The 17,735-nt window shown below is 38.0% G+C and overlaps 1 protein-coding gene across 11 annotated transcripts in view; it reads left to right on the top strand.

Annotated features, from left to right (window-relative positions):
* The window catches only part of DGKB (diacylglycerol kinase beta), a 385,269-nt gene that overhangs the window by 296,381 nt on the left and 71,153 nt on the right, over positions 1 to 17,735 (top strand). For all 11 annotated transcript variants that reach the window (XM_075419231.1, XM_075419232.1, XM_075419230.1 and 8 more), the window contains one exon: positions 981 to 1,176. In XM_075419231.1, the coding sequence (XP_075275346.1) occupies positions 981 to 1,176 (196 nt within the window). The remainder of the gene's footprint in view (positions 1 to 980; positions 1,177 to 17,735) is intronic.

The following is a 17,735-nucleotide window of genomic DNA, read 5'->3' on the forward strand; positions in this document are numbered from 1 at the left end:
ATTAGGGTCCTTTTGTAAGATATAATTTGAAGCCAATGAGATGCCTCAATGTCCAATGTTGCTGTAGGAAGCGGGAGAAATACACATTAGTGACACAAGGTGCCCTACTGTAATGATTCCATCACTGAAGGGACTGTCCCGTAGAGTAAGATTTCTTCTGTGTGTCCAGTAAGTCTTGGAAGACTTTTGGAGTACTGATACCTCTTCTTTAGCTCCGTATTCTGTGTTTTCCTTTGGCAATGCTGCATATTTCGGACAAGTGGCTGACGGAAGATAAGAACTGTTCTGTAGCTGCATCTGCATTTTGCTGTACCCAGTTTTACTAATCCTACCTCTGAGCAGAAATTATTAGTCAGGCGTAGCCCTACGCTAACGTGCCAGTTGTGCCTTTGGATTGAAACTGGTATCAGTGTGGTGTTCTGTGCTCTCAGGGCCCGCTTAGACCGTTTTCCGTGAAGCTGTATGCTCTGTATGCAAGGGCTTTTATATTCAGTTTAATGTGGAAGGGACTTGGGTGTTGCAATGATAAGTATTGCTGCAAAATTGTGAGGCAGGCAGTTGAGCTGGAAAAGGCAATTAAAAAAAACCCAGTTATTGCTACAGAAATTCCTGTAGTATAAACTTTTTTCTGCTAATAGCTGTAGTGAAGCTACAAATATGTTTCACTTGAGTCAGTCAATAGGTAGCAGATAACAACATGGCTCTACCAAACGGTCCCACATGTAAGCACTCAAAAGCTGAGTAGGAATCATGTTTTGCTTTCTGAATGAGGGTCTGTTCCTCTCTCATATCTCCTTGCCAGATATAAGTATAGATCTTAGGTGTAAATGTTGAATAAACCATTGACAGTGTTAAGAATGATAAATTGCTGAAGAAAAATATCTGATAGGTAGATATTTCTGACTTCACTTTCTTTTTTACTGCTTTCTTTCTCTCTCTCTTTTTTTTTTTTTTTCCCCTTTTTTCTCCTTGCTAATCAGTGTGATGGAATTCAGCTAGACTTAATCAATATTTCTCTAGAAGGAATTGCCATTCTGAATATCCCAAGCATGCATGGTGGATCAAATCTTTGGGGAGAGACAAAGAAAAGACGTAGCCACCGTCGGACAGAAAAGAAGAGGTCAGATAAAAGAACCACTGTCACAGATGCCAAGGAATTGAAGTTTGTATGCCAAGGTAAGCTTGCAGATTAAAGTAGGCTATCTGGCTCTGTACGGTCAACTCAGTTGTGTAATTGCCCTTGTATTGCCTCTAATCAAGAAAAAGGATAGACAGTTCTTAGCTATTTCTTTTTATGTGCATTTAGCTTTTCTGGTGGGAAGCACTGGCGCAAAGGCATAAACAAAGATGTGCTGACAACTACAGTCTATATACTTGCAAACCTGCCTTGGATGTTACCTGTTAAGCAGACTAAGCACACCATGTGGCACTGTTTGTTACTACAATATTCAGTCTGGAAGTACCTGGAGATTTTGGAGTCAGAAAATGCTTAGTGAGCATTTATAATGCTTCTTAATGTCAGCGTGCATATAACTTGGGGATAATCATGCCCTATATATAACAAACTTTGGCCAGAGGCTGCGGGAAATTACTCCAGAGTAACAACAGCAAGTTGTCTATGCATTTTGTCTTACTATACTGTGATACTCTATGCAATCCTTGAAGGATTGTGCTGTAGTTTGCTTTCATGGGCATGATCCATCCTTTTAGGGCTCATATACTTTCCTGGTGATTAGACACACTTGCTCCATAAATTTTATTAGTAATCATAACTCTTGAGAAATCCTACAGTAAATAGTAATCTCTATTCTACTTTGTAGAATATGAATACTATGCATTGTAACACATTGCTGTGTATCACAAGTTCTAGTGATTATAAAATGTTATTCCATTCACAACAAGGGATGAACAGACCAGACTTTGAAAACATTTTGGGTTTTTTGATCTTTTTATCCTATGGAATAGAGTATCTTTTGCTTCAGAGTATATTCTTGCTTCTCCTTCGTATTCAGACTGAATAAAGATCAGGGCTTTAACTGTCTGAAGTTATTAAGATGTCCAAAACTAGTAAAAGTATCCCATTTTTTACATTTCATCAGCAGTAATTTTGAAGTCGCTAGTTACATCTTAGTTAATGAATATGTTTTGTAGTTTTAATCCTGCTAACTTATCTGAATGACAGAAGTTTAGTAATAGTTTTCCATGGCTTGGAGGTTGCACTAGGTACTAGGACTCAAAATTTCTGTGTGTTTTAGCAATTTCACATATGTTCTCAGTATCTCAAAGTAGCTTACCAATACACTCTGTCAGCTGAAATCTTATCAACTGCTAAGCTTCTGTATACACTATGATTTCTGTATTATGTTCCAACGTTCAAGAGATGGAGGCAGGCTATTGGGTGATGGGCTTGCCAAAGTTCTTCCTTTTGTGTTGCTTCTGAACATAGGGAGATAGGACATTTCACCCTTTTGATAGCAGTGAAGCAAGATGTTACAACCTCTTTAATTATTGAAGTTATATATGTATTTGATACATGTGTAACAGTGATTTCAAACTACTGGCTGGCTTTGGTGTATTAGAAGGGCGTTGCTACACTCCACTTTCTTTTTCCTGGACAGGAAAAAATAAAATAATAATAAAAATACTAAAGACTGAACAGAAGATCCTACATTATCTGTTGAAGTGTTCATAATGCAGACATTGAGCACCTTTCTTTAGAAAAGGCTTAGTTTCTAATCACTTTATATGCACGGTGGATGGAAGTAGCTTCAACGAAAGGCAATTTCAAAGCAGAGATTGACTTCTCAATGTTGTAAGCTAGAGCATCTCTAGCTTGTCACTGAGTACATGGATAATATTATTGGTTGCATCTACAGTAGCATTTTAGGGCTTAACAGGAGTACACTTCTTGGATTTCTAAATTGTCCATTTTTATTGCATTTCAATTTGCAACATTGAGCAGTCTTGAGCATGCAAACTGGATTCCTTTTTAAATGGAGGGGTGCACATGCTCTGACTGCAAATGGGCATTCAGTACATGAAACCAGGTTAAAAAAATTCAAAGTAAAACTCCAAAATTAATGTGGTGTGAACGTCTGAGAACCAAGTGATATGCTGCATAGATCCATTCCTATTTTATACTGCAAGAAATAGTCACTTAATTTTGCTAGCTCCGATAGGTTCCCAGGTTAGAGTCTGCTTCTTCATCTAAGTATTCCATATTATTGCTGAATAATGGAATTAAATCAGTTTTATGTCCAGGCTTCTGAAATACTTTTGATAAATCTAAATCTACCCACCGTTGAAATAACTGACTGCCTGTCACTTCTAAAGCACTATGATTCCTTCACTGGCTTTGTACAAGCAACTCCAAGAGCCTGATATTGTCTAGCTGATGGTTTTCTTAGGCACATTTGGATTGTACTTTTCATTTGAAGAAGACATTTTACAAATTGTTAATGCCTGGTACACAAACAGGTATTGCTATATTGAGAACCATGATAAACACATAGCTGCTTGTTAACTTCTGTTTATTTATTTACTTATTCTGAATAAATATTCTTTCAGTTCATTTTATGTCCAAATAAAGCATCTAATCACTTAGCAACTAAGCACTGCACTTTCTAGGAGACAGTAATCAAACATCCTCATGTTTTCATATGGATATGTAGATCAGGTTTTGGTGTTGGGTTTTGTGTGTGTGTGTTTTTTGGTTTTTGGTTTTTTTTAATCAGATCTTATATTAGATTTCTGAGTGGCATACACATTTAGTTTTAGTCTTTTGCATTTGCAGTGCAACTGTGGGGTTTTTAACTGTATATCAGTCTGTATTCCTGTTGTCTCTGCTTTCATGGTTTTATAACTATACATTAATTGAAGTTTAGTATTTGAAGTCTGAGCCCATAACTGGGATACTTGCATGGACTAGTGGAAGCTGTCTTTTCACTATGGGCAGTTTGTTGTCCCAAGTGCGTTGTGTTGCTCCTCTTGGAACAGCCCCAGGAGGACTTCACAATCTTGCGAGGAAGAAGAAACCGCTTGTGAGGTTCTGCTGCTGTCCTCCCCCTGCTCTTGTGTGTGTCACCTAACATGAGCCATGTATGTGCAACACAGAATCATAGAATGGTAAGGGTTGGAAGGGACATTGAAAAGAATTTAGTTCCAACCCCCCTGCCATTAGTGGGGATGTCTTCCACTAGACCACGTTGCTCAGAGCTCCATCCATCCTGGCCTTGAACACTTCCAGAGTGGGGGCATCCACAGCTTCTCTGGGCAACCTGTTCCAGTGTTTCACCACCCTCATGGTGAAGAGTTTCTTCCTAATATCTAATCTAAATCTGCCCTCTTTTAGTTTAGAGACGTTCCCTCTTGTCCTGTCACTACACACCCTTGTGAAAAGTCCCTCTCCATCCTTTCTGTAGGCCCCCTTCAGGTACTGGAAGGCTGCTCTAAGGTCACCCCAGAGCCTTCTCTTCTCCAGGCTGAACAGCCCCAACTCTCTTAGCCTGTCCTCGTAGGAGAGATACTCCAGCTCATGCTCAGCACTGCAAGAATAAGAGTCAAAGTTCTGTCAAATCTTTTTTCTTTCGTATATTTCTGTATGATTTGGGGAAGGTAAATTCCTCTGAGACTACGTCCCTCTTTTCCCCCTCCCACCCCACAGGTGTTGTCATCTATTGATGCAAAAAGGCTTGTACTGGGTTGTATTTTCTTTGCCCTTTGAATTATCCACCTCTGCATACTCAATAGCCAGACCGCAATTTGGACTTTAAGTAATCGAATGGACATCTGCTTGGAAAACAATCTGATTATATGCACATAGTTTGAAAAACAAGATAATACTGAAATGTAGTGACTTAAAATGCACACGATTTAAATACATTCCCTGCTTATCTCATTAGGAGTTGTGTGTGTAGCCTAAAGAGCAAAATTTGGCACTGATAGCGTATAGGTATGTGTGTCTGTGTGTGTATCATATTTCTATCTAACTTGTAACTGGCTTTGGTATTTTCACAGAAAACATATATGAAAATATATTTGCCTGCGCAATTTATAACATATTGGAAAGAAAACATTATTTAGCTGTAATATACTAAATATTATCCTAATCTGTTAATGGAAAAAAATACTACAGTTTTCATTCCGGCTTCTGTGCAGAACTATAGAGGGTGTTTCAACAAATGTTAGGATAAAAAATCAGATTTTTTCTAATTAGTTTCATTTTAATTTCTAATTTATCATTATAATTTCTATTGTACAAAATCAATGCATTAGGAAAAATGTCACTACAGACATATGTGACAACTGATGAAGGTAGATGAGTTAATTAGTATTTTGATTTTATGAATGTGACACTTGCAATGTTTCCATTTTTTGTTTTGTTTTAAAATCTTTTAGTATGTACATATCTATGATATATCTATCCACAATCAGGTTTTTTCTAAGTACAGATTTTAAATTGCAGATATTAGATGTAAGTGTGAAGTATCCTTGAACAGTATTTGGAAAGGATTCTTGTTTAGGTATACACAGATATTGGTAAATGCCAAAAATCAATGCTTTAAAAAGATGAACATACTGCATAGAAACTAGAGTATGAGTTGAGAAACAGAAACGTAAATAACTGAGCTACTTGTTATTTGGAAATTACATCCAAAACATAAGTTGAATTATGACAACATATCTTACAGGAAAAGTGTATACCACATAGCAAAATTTTCTTCCTCACAGAGCTACTAAATAAAATTTTGAAACCCTTTGTGACAAAAAAGGAAATAATTATTTTGAAAATCTCTCTAGTAAACCTTTTGCTGAGTGGAGTAGGATTCCTTTGGGGTGGATGTTGTTATGCTTTGATTTGCTTTCGTTGCTGAAGTTCAGTTAGAGCCCTGTCCTGAAATGGAATCTCTTTTGAAGTTTAAAGTCTCTAAAGACTTTATTGCAAACACATATGTAACTTGTTTTTGCACAAGTAGTTCCAGTCACCTCAATGGACTCATTCCTGAAGACAGTATCTATGAACTATTAATGGGTGAAACCTTTAGACCATAAATACTTCAGTGCAATACTTTCTTCCTATTTATTTTGTATATCACCAGGCCCACTGATACTTAACCAAGTACTTGCCAAGTTGATCTGCGCAGCTTGTTAAGAGCTGCATTGAGCTGTTACTCAGCAATATGCCAGACTACTAGAATAATTCAAGACAGCGTGCAGTCATGTCACAGCACCTAGGCATAAACTAAGCTTGCCAGTAAGATTCTATAAGTCCATATGGAAATCTCTATTAATAACTGTATGATGACTTACTGAATGGAACTGCAGAAGTTTTGGAAATAGAATAATGGGTATAATGACAGTTCACTAGAGTTTAAAGAAGGGAACATGCAGAGACTGTGAAGGCCTTAAAACACTTCCAAATATCTCTACATAATAAGAGAGGAGAAAATACCTTTTTTATTAGGTGTCAAATTCCACTCTACAGGGGAGGAGAAGAATCTTATCCCAAGCTTTTCTATAGCCAGGGGGTTCCTGACAAGAGTTGTTCTAAACAGCTTATAAACTTTGTGGGCTAGCAGACTAATTTAATTTATGGAGGTCTTTCATAAACTGTGCTCTGGCCAGGTGACTTCTCCTTGCTGTTTATAATAATCTAAATTTAAAATTTTGACACATTATTAATTTTGAGATCTCTAAATATGAATTAATTTCATAAGTTGAAAAAGTTAGAAACTGTGTTCTGTGTACACAGTATGTATACACTGAATATACACAGTGTATATTCAGTATTGGTAGACTTTGTTATTTATTGCATGGTGCAAGACATGTATAATGAAGTCTCTATAATAATATTTTTATTAAATGCTATGGATAATGTAATGGCTAGATAAGGTATTTGCCCTTATTTTGTATCTTGTTTAGATAATTTTGGGTAACATACCCACTAACACATTACCGATGAAAAAAATACCTAACTGTCACTATTTCATAGCTAGTCTATGTTAAGAAATTCAACTTGGAGACACAATGTGGTTTAGACAGACTATCTAAGTAAAATCATTTAATTGCTCCCCTAACAATCCTAACTAGTTATTTTTGTACACATACGTATGTAGTTTGATGAAAGCAAATAGTAGTGGTCTAATCAAGTTCTACCAATTGTAGTAATCAGTGTTGTAGGTTACTTCGTTGTGTTACTTTAGGGAAAGAAAAAAAAGAAAAAGGTAAATTAAGTTGATCACAGTATCTTTTTAAGAACTTGAGGTAATACATTTGGTGTTCAGAATTCAAGGAAGCAAAAATGTCTAACTAATGAAAACCAGTTACTAAAGCAGTTAAGCTTCAAAGGAAATAATAATTACACACTGTTCTGAGCTAGGATCAAACTCACTAGAACAGATAACAAGGATGTATAAACACCTTCTCACGTTTGAGATAGGACCATAACTGGTTTGCAAGCTTTCTCAGGAATTGTCTACACAAACTGAGCTATATGTCTCTATCCAAAACAAAGATACAAGCAGGGCATAGATGTTGGATGTACCTTGCTGGGTAATACACATAAACATTTATATTTCTGTGAAAAATAACAGAAAAAGAACAGTGAACCTGAGAAAAGAGGAAGCACTGAACACAGTAATAGAAAATCTGTTGATGCATTTCTTAGGAAAAGTGAAGAGAAAGAGAGCTTTCTCGGCCAAATTCTGACTATAAAACTGTTAGATAAGCAAAGAGACTGCCTTCTGTTCAAGTCTTACTATGTCTAAGGAAAAAGATATTTTCTCTGTAATGGTAAGGAAGAGAAAGATCTACCATTCGTGTTCTTTTCCTACTGAAAGCAACTCAAGAAGACTGTAACTTGTCTAATGCACAGATCAGAAAAAGAAACCAAATTTCCTTAAAAAGCACTGAAATAAGTTAAATTTAAAAGGCTTATGGCAGATCGTGTCTCTCAGTTCCCAGAAAAAGGTAAAAAGGAAGGAAGATCCATATGCATGCTTGTCAGCCTATTTAAATGGGACTAATTACTGATGGTGTATGTCAAAACATTAAGTTTATAAAGTTCAGAAAAGTCCATTATTATTTCAATGTAAGCTACTGTAGAACTCATGTGGAACTTATTTCTAGAGTTTAAATTTAGGAAACATATATATGATGAATTATAGTGTTGCATGAATCTAAAATGCTTTGACTATTTCACTCACAAATTCACTTCATTTAGTTATATACCTGAATTTCTTTGCTTGGAAAATAACATAAATTTATCCTTGTATGAAATTTTAATTTCTTTCCAAACTTTTAATTGCTCTGAAAATAGCAGCTTTTTTCATGGTTTTTGGCACTTTATTTTCTGTCCTTGATTGAAACTAGGAAGGCAGAGAAAACCCCTAAATAAATAGCAAAGTTAACCCATCTAATCCAGATACTTCTTCAAAGTTTAAACATTAGAAAAAAATTCCTAGATTCATTTAAACACTATTTTTTTTTCCTGTCCAAGTATGCACCATAGCTATTCTGAACATCTTAAAAGCACAAATTGAACCTTGAGCCTAAATTTCACGTATTTCTGTGTGGAACTTCTTGTTACAATAATGTGAGTGTGTGTTGTTTACGGTAAATTAAATCCTTGTGAGGCCTCTTAAAGTTAGGGTGACATTAACTTCTGTGTCTAAAAATCAACCTTATAGCCAGTAGGTAGAGTCACCTCAAGAAAAGTGTTTATCGCGTGCATAAATAAGGGTCTAAGGCAGGCAGAATAAAATGCTCCCTGGAGGTGACTCTCTCCATTTATTGTTAAGTGGAGCCAAAGTAATAGGCTGAGTTAGACTCTTAGCTTCCAGCTGACTAGATGGTGAGATTAATTTCTGTATGTCCTGCTTGTGGCAACAGTTTATCAACTATCTGAACAGCAGAAATGGGAAATGGGCACTGCTCTGCCAGATGAGCCTTGCTGAGCTGAACCATGGTCTCTTCTACATATCTGGTGCTGGTGTGTCCCATGTCTTTCATGAGCGCTGTAGTCACGAATCTGCTGAGCAGAAAGGACCATGGCAGAAGATCTGACTTCCAAGTGTGTTCAATCCCTTCTTGGAGTGTAGTTTCTGGGGACTTCAGCAGGGGAACACTGTTTGGGGGATTATTGTATAGGCAGTGTTGGGAAGTAGGGTAGCATTCAGTGGTGTTACATACTGCTCTGTCTTTATTTCGGACTGCATCATTTTGTCACCATTTAAACATCTTAATAACATGCTGAATATCGCATTTCCTTTGTGCGTATTTGTGTGGCAGCACTCAACCATTGTGCATTGCCTCTTCTGTCTGCTGAACAGCAGTAACTGGCCACCATGCCGGGCATTTTGTTCCACATCTCAAACAAGACCTCAATAGGCAGTGGGAGCAGCAGTCTCACCGCAGGCAGCTGCATGGTGTAGCTCATCAGTGTGCCAGGTGTTGATCTCTGGCTTTGCTAAGATTGCAAATTTAGCAAGGGCAAGGAACCCTTGCCAATTTGTCTGATGTGGAAGCACCTATTCCTGCAAGTCCAGGACCAGTGTAAGGCAGGATGCAACTGAGAAGTTGCTTCTACTGATGTGGTAGTTCCCAGTTTTTGGTGGTTCTTCTAGAAACTGTGGAACAGACTACTCCGTACTGTGGCGTGTTACCACTAATCAGCAGTATCTTATCTCTCTGGAGTCAGTGATTTCGGGGAGGAGGGGAATAGAAGGAAGAAATAAGTGTAATGTGTTTTCAATTTTCTACATCAAGAAATTCCCACTTCTTTTCTTTTACTTTAAGCAATGGGTTGTGAGTTTAGAATATGGTGTAGAGGTGAGAAAGGTGCTGAGGTACTCAGCATGACAAAGTGATGGCACCTAGCTTGCAACTTAGATTTTGAATGACTTTATGAGGGATGGGTTGGTATTCAAATGCCTTTGTCCCCTCTTAGCTACTGAGGATTGTGTGGCTTTGGCTCTGGATTTTTACTGTGTGTGCACATTCACTGGAATGACAAGAGTAAATGGCACTTTGTGCTAGCCACTTAGTTAAATTGTTCATTGCACCCATTAATTTGTAAGACCTGAAAGGTAAGCATTCATTTTATAAAGCTGGTAAAGATAGCACAGTTTTCCTAGTAAGAAAATGTGGGCTGGACAATCATGATTTGCTTATGCTATTAAAAAAGCCTTTTCCTCTCTTTTGCTGCCCCCCCCCAAGCAGCATATCTTTAAGGTGCCCTCTTTTCCTCTAGATACCTTTATTACTCAAGAGGTGCTCTGTTCAGCAGGAGCTTTACTCATACAAGTAGGCCCATAAGCCTGGGGGATGGAGTCCATAATTCATAACACAGTTTGAATCTTTTAGAAATATAAATATAATTCCTTGTTTGCTGTGAAATACTGATTTTGTTGTTATTAGGAAGTAGTAGGACCTTGAAAAATGGCTTGATAGTCTGATTTGGGTTTATATTTATAAAGCATGTATATATGTTTCTGTGCAATATAGATCATAGTAGAAAAACAATTTCCTTTTATTTACAAGGCAGTTGAGATTGTCATTGTATTATACTTCTAGGTGCACAGAATGTTCATTTTCTTTCAAACGTTATTCATTGAAAGAGGGTAATTATGGTGTATTTCACAGACTGCCAGAAGGAAAATGTATCTTTGAAAAGTTTCATTTCCCTTAAGTTGCTCATTTTCTATAGGAAGACAGAGCCATTAAGTAACATACCCATGACAAAGATTGATTAAAATGGCATAAAGGACTATCTTATCTCTAAGTACAGGGATTTACACGTATAACTCCTATGACATTAAATGCAGTAGATGAAATTAACTATTGCAGAAAGAAAGCCCCAGTAAACTGGTTTGTACAGAGAACAAGGTGAGGGTGGGAGGGATGGCATGTTAAGTAGCAGCCGAGAAATAGGCAGTTACTGTTTCAGGGTACACCTACAATCTAGCATCCAAATAATCAAGGCCCGTTCTGTGCCAGCAGTATTGATTCAATATTCTGCTGGGACTCACTTTGGCAGCTAACTAGTGGAAACATCACCTTGCTGATGTGGCTAAGATGGGGTTCAGCCAGCTCGTTAGAACAGCTCAGGCTCCTCTGCAGCATTCAAGATAAGTTTAGCCTGGGTCTGCCTGACCTGGAGCAAGGGGTATGCCCTGATGTACACCTTGTGCAGGGCCTATGGCTTACCTCAGCACAAGTGTCTGCAGAAGGTTCATATCAGCTGTTCCACAGTACTCCCAGTGCTTAACTCTGCTTTGCTGGGAACCTGTCATGAGTCTTGCACCTTGTTAACCCAGGTAAATGAGTGCTTACCTGTATGACAGCCATTAGTTAAGATGTGGTAAATGATAAGGGATGTGAATGGAATATCCAGAGATTTTAATTTTTTTTTTCCTACTCACTGCAGAATTAGTACAAATACCATTTTTCATTGTAGCAAAACCGATCAGCTTACCCAGGCTTTTTTTTTTTCTTCTCCATTTCTAGTGCAGGAGACAACAGTTTTGCTGGTATTTATCTGTGTAAAGACTTGACTTTCACTTGAAAATACACCTTGCAGGGTGTAAAGCTCTATAATAATTAGTTCATTTGTACGTGACAGGAGAAGCTAAAGTTTGCCTTTCCTGAACTCTCTCCTTGAGTCTTTCCTCCGTGTTGGTCTTTGCTCTGACTGTAACTTTGCTACCATTTTTCAGCAGCTTATCTAGCATAGTAGCGGCAGTATGGTGTGATCAGTCTAGAACTCAACAGTTTGCTAGTAGAGCAGATAAGCAGTTGTTATTTAAAATTTACTGTGCCATGCATCAAATACCATGTGGCTATTTGTACAAGAGCATTAGCGCAGGACATAACTCCTTCTGGGGGTAATTCCACTGAAATTGTAGGATTTATATAAATGAATAAAAAAGGACCATAGCCTAGGGCAGAATTTTACATTTTCTATGTATCGAAATGTGGATGAGAAAAAATTAAGTTTCAGATGCGGGGAAAAAAAAGTGAGAGTGTGTGTGTACATTTAAAACCAGATATGTTTATTGACATTTGGGGTTTTGTAATCACATGAGTATGTGACTTTTCCTCTACTTCAGCAAGAAGTCCATGACAAACAAATAAATAAATTTAAAAAGAATCCTTGTTGGGTATGTCTTCTGGATTGTATATTGATTTATGTGCACATACTTACATAATTCTTTTTTTTTTACAGAAGTATACGTTCTCATATTTTTGTAGCATTTAATTTTTATTTATTTGTATAATGTTTATTTCCTACTGCTCTATAGCACAAGGAACAATTCTTGCAGAAATGTTAAACACATCTGAGAACAGAAAGTAGCCCCATCTTAGTTACAAAACAACAATATCCTATTGTGGTACTTTGATACAGAGTTTTTCTTTAATTAACAAAATGAAAACATCTGTTACTGTCTCAGCATAGTTTTTTAGTTTCATACCAGTTTTATAATTCATGTGTTTCTCTGCTTCTGAAGTTTTTCAGATATAAATTATTTGTAAATGTTACTTTTTCTTCCAAAAGCTTACAAAAAGTCAGCAATTAACTAACTACAACAGGTGTTTTCTTTCTTGGGGAAAGGAATGCATATGATTACAATAATTTAGATTCCTATGTGAGTGAAGGAATTGGCCTGTAATTAGAAAACATTGCAAGCACATGGAAAATGATAACAATGAAGTAGAAAGGTTGGATGATTTTAAGACTGAGACAGTTTTAACCCCTTCAGGCTCTCTTTACACATGAACGTTGTGGGTGATTACCACCCCCACCCCCCAAAAATCCTGACTGTGGCTTGATGTGTGCATATATGGTTTAGATTTACAGTAATATTTTTTTTATGCCAAACATATGGTTTTATATTGTGACCTTTGTACAAAAAGCTGCCATAACCATTCTGCAATATTCAATTTGTTTAATGGCAGACAAGTATTCCCTAGGACCGTCTGATAGCATATTACTCAGATTGTTTGCTCATTTAACCCTGCCCCAGGTGCCTGAATCTTTAGATTAAAGATACAGAAATAAAAATAGAATAGCCTAGCAAATAATTTTTGGCTGCTGTAACACGTAATCATATCCTCTGATCCAGTCGAGTTTTCTGTTACTTGTTAATAGAAAATTTCAAGTTCTTTGAGTGTTTGCAAAAGATGTTGGATTGACAGCAATTTAATTTTGAGTAACAACAGGAGAGACAGCTTCAGTTAAGGTACACATGAGTATTACTAATAAAAAAAGAAGTAAAATATTCTTAAAGTATTGGTGATATGAAGAACCCAGTAAGACCACAGGTTGGGTCTATATACATTTACATTATTCACTGGAGGTAGAAGGGAATTTACAGGAGAAAATTAGTGTTTGCGTATGAGGCAGAAAGATGTGAAAAAATAAGCATATATTAAAGAAAAAATGTCAGGTTCAGTCTGTTGTGTTAAAAAAACTGAATTTGTTCTGTTTTTTTCCCCTCACTCTGCAAAGACTTGTGTTAACCAAGGCGTTCAAATATGCATAGCTATAAATATATATTGGAATCATTTTTTACTAGTGCCTAATTGCTCTGCAAGGAGAGAGTTGGTTGGAGTTTTTTTCATACTTGCTGTTATGATCCATTTAAAGATTTTTTTTTTTTTCCCCCTCTATCTCCATTTGTGTTCTTCATATAAGCACCCATGATCTGCTAGCAAATATGCTATTAGCAGAATACTGTGTAGCAAAAGCACGTGACCAACCACACCAGCAAAAAGCACGGTTTGAATCAAAGAATCATAGATTGCTTTGGGTTGGAAGGGACCTTTAGAGGTCATCTAGCCCAACCCCTCTGCTGTGAGAAGGGACAGCTTCAACTACACCGGGTGGCTCAGAGCCCCGTCCAACCTGGCCTTGAATGTTTCCAGGGATGGGGCCTCCACTGCCTGTCTGGGCAACCTGTTCCAGTGTTTCATCACCCTCATAGTAAAAAATTTCTTCCTTATATCTAGTCTAAATCTACCCTCCTTTAGTTTAAAGCCATTACTCCTTGTCCTATCACAACAGGCCTTGCTAAAAAGACTTTCCCCATCTTCCCTATAGGCTCCCTTCAGGTACTGGAAGGCTGCTATAAGGTCTCCCTGGAGCCTTCTCTTCTTCAGGCTGAACAGCCCCAACCCTCAGCCTTTCTCATCGGAGAGGTGCTTCAGGCCTCTGGTCATTTTTGTGGCCTACTCTGGACCTGCTCCAACAGCTCCATGTCTTTCCTGTGCTATGGGCTCCAGAGCTGGACGCAGGACTCCAGGTGGGGTCTCACCAGAGCAGAGCAGAGGGGCAGAATCCCCTCCCTCGAACTGCTGGACATACTTCCCTTGATGCAGCCCAGGGTACGGTTGGCTCTCTGGGCTGCGAGCGAACGTTGGTGGCTCATGTCCAGCCTTTCATCCACCAGTACCCCCAAGTCCTTCTTAGCAGGGCTGCTCTCAATCCCTTCATCCCCCAGCCTATATTGATAGTGGAGATTGCCCCAACCCAGATGCAGGATCTTGCACTTGGCTTCATTGAACCTCATGATGTTCACACGGGCCCACTTCTCAAGCTTGTCCATGTCCCTCTGGATAACATCCCGTCCTTCTGGTGTATCAACCGTACCACTCAGCTTAGTGTCATCTGCAAACTTGCTGAGGGTGCGCTCGAGCTTGCTAAGTCATTGATGAAAATGTTAAACAGCACTGGTCCCAGTACAGACCCCTGAGAGACACCACTTGTCACCAGCATCCATTTGGACATCGGGCCATTGACGACTACCCTCTGGCTACGACCTTCCAACTAATTCCTTAGGCACCAAACAGTCCACCCATCAAATCCATATTTATCCAATTTAGAGAGCAGGATGTCATGAGGGACTGTGTCAAAAGCCTTACAGAAGTCCAGATAGATCATATTAATAGCTCTTCCCTTGTCCACTGATGCAGTTTGGTAGTAATGTTGTTTGAGTCACATATTTATGAAGACCAAGTGTAAGTCCAGTGATTGTGTGCACTTGTGATGGTAAGTCAAACTAAAGGAGAGGAGTTTCAGTCAGACCATGTCATCTCCATGACCTGCTCCATTTTTACCTGCTGCCTTTAAATCGTAGCCTCCCTCTTGACACTGCTAAGCATTGCCAGTAAACCACCAGGTTGTTTATAAGAGCACATTGTAATGTAGGTTGTATTGGAAAGTATGAGCTGCCCAACAAATTAATGGCATTGTGAGGTGCTGCCTGCTGGGGTGAAAATAAATTTTAAGAAAATATAGGGAGACAGGTAATGGGCACTAGCTATGCTGCACAACACTTTTCAAACTGCTGCTGACTGTGTGCCAATAGATATGGCAATAACTGTCAACAAGATTTACAATACTTTCGCATTTACACAGTGAGAGTAGAAAGGTTGAAAGAGTTCTATAATTTTATTTAAAGTTTAGCGCCAACAATTTCTGGACCTACTATTTCCAGGCAACAGGGTTACAAACACACTGCTTATCTTTCATATGTGTCAGTGGGAGGGTTTTTTATTGTCATCGGAAGTCCTTGAAATTGGACATAAGAAAAATAGCAGTAAAGCAGAGGCATATTCTTAATTGTAATATCCATGTAGGTACAGATTTTGCCATTTGTTGTATATGTTATGATTTCTGATAGCACTAAATCGTGCTACCTATCTATAGCCCCAGTGGGTGGTTCCTGCAGGCAGTACATTTTCTGGCTGTGCTTCTTTGCCTGATACTGAGAAGGCACAGCTTAAAGCTACTGTGTTGGCTTTGTTGTCCCCTTGGCAATGCATTCCATGCTGCAGAAACCTGCAAGAGGCTAATTGAACAATTTTAAAGGTCCATTGTGCAAGGCTCAGGAGTTGTCCCATCATCCTCCTTCTCAGTATTCAGACATATGTCTTTACACTTACAATAACTTTTAATAGCTGTTAGCACTGAAGAGACGGTAAAATTACAGATTTGAGCTGAATTTTCTTTTTCTGGTTTGCACATCTTCAGTGGAACTCAGATATACCTTCTCTGTGCATTATTTTATAATGATGACTCCGGTTACTAGTTAAATAACTTCTTTTCATCTTATCAGAAAAGTTTGCTTGTGTTTTTCAGGGGCTTCAGCTGCTGACCAGTAAGAAAGCATCTTTAAAATATGGACTAGAACAGCCATGGATTTGTAATAAATCACAGATGATGTCGGTGTATCTTTTTTTTTTTTGTAGGTCTTATATGTATCTATATATATGTAGATATACAGGAAAAGCGGTGTTATGCTTAAGAAAAAATAGCCTTTGTAGAGCCCAACAGATATTCTGAGGCTGACCAAACCATTGCTTGTATTACTTTATATGAACTGTATGTACAAATTGGCAGTTGGTGATTTTTGTTTATTTGTTCTGTGGTAGCACCTGAAGGTGTCAGATACTAGGTGCTTCATAAACACAGATCGAACGGATGTTTTCTACTTGAAGAATTGCAAAACCAAAGGATAATTTAGGTTTGAAGGGACCTCTAAAGGTCATCTAGACTAACCCTCTCTGCTCAAAGTGGATCTAATTAGATCAGGTTGCTCAGGGTCTTGTCTAGAACTTACACTCTAAAGAGTCTAAGAATTTATGATCTAAAGTTCATTTGCTAAAATCTAAGGGTTTGGTTCTTGAATGCAAGGTTAAGAAGTCCAATCTCATACTGCACTTATGTGACCCTAATTCAGGAAGTCAGTATGTCATTTGTTTTATTTTCATCTTTCTTGTGCACTTAATCATAGACTTAGCTGACCCAACAGTCCTGTCCCAGAGGCTCCTACTTCTCTCTTATTTGTAAGATTTCTGTGCAGGGGACTTGCCTTCTGGAAAGAGCCTCCGTATACCCACCCATAGTATCTTCTAGAAGGCCTCCTCTTGATTTATCTAGACTCTAGATATACTCAATAATATAATTTTTCTTCTAAAGTCTTTCAGTTTCTTCATATTCAGCTACTTCATGTCTCTTAATTTCAGTTTTATGTGTTCTGAGAAAGTGGCTGAAAGCTTAGGACCTCTGTGTTCCAAAAACACTTGCAGACCTGTAAAAATAATGGCAATAAGCTCCCTGGAGTGCCAGGGGCTTCATATTTAGATGGCCTTCTGCAGATAGTCAAAAGCTTCTCATAGGTGGTGATTTTCTCTAGTCTGTGTGGAAAAATCCTATTCGTGACTGAAGTTTTTAAATTCATTCAGTTAAAAATATTCTTTGCCAGTCTGGAGATGTTTAGAAACATTACCTAAGAACTGATAAAATGGATGATTAAGTCTTTAGAGTGTGGAAAAGTTATGTTAGTAAGAAACAATCAGCAATTTTTGTTATAACATCGGAAATCATATTAAGATGTAGACACTTTGAGAATTACTGAGTAAGACGTAATCAGAAGACATTTAAAACATCAGAAAATAATTGCTGTATAATTAATTTGGGAGTGAAGGAGTTGATTAATCTAGCTCTGTCTGAAGCAATTTATGAAACTCGTTTTCTACAGGTGAAAATCTGTATGGTTAGTCTCATGTATACTGACAATGCTTTTTGCTGGTCGCTTTTTAAACAACACTTCTTCCATGCACAGGAGCAATGCATCCCCCTGAGAAAGAAATTTAGCAAAGGAGGCAGGAGACCTGCATGGTTAGACAAGGAGCTTCTAGCGGAGATCAGGCAGAAGAGAAAGGTGCATGGCATG

The sequence above is a fragment of the Opisthocomus hoazin genome, chromosome 4 (genome assembly GCF_030867145.1).
Source record: "Opisthocomus hoazin isolate bOpiHoa1 chromosome 4, bOpiHoa1.hap1, whole genome shotgun sequence".
In the NCBI taxonomy this organism is placed as follows: domain Eukaryota; kingdom Metazoa; phylum Chordata; class Aves; order Opisthocomiformes; family Opisthocomidae; genus Opisthocomus; species Opisthocomus hoazin.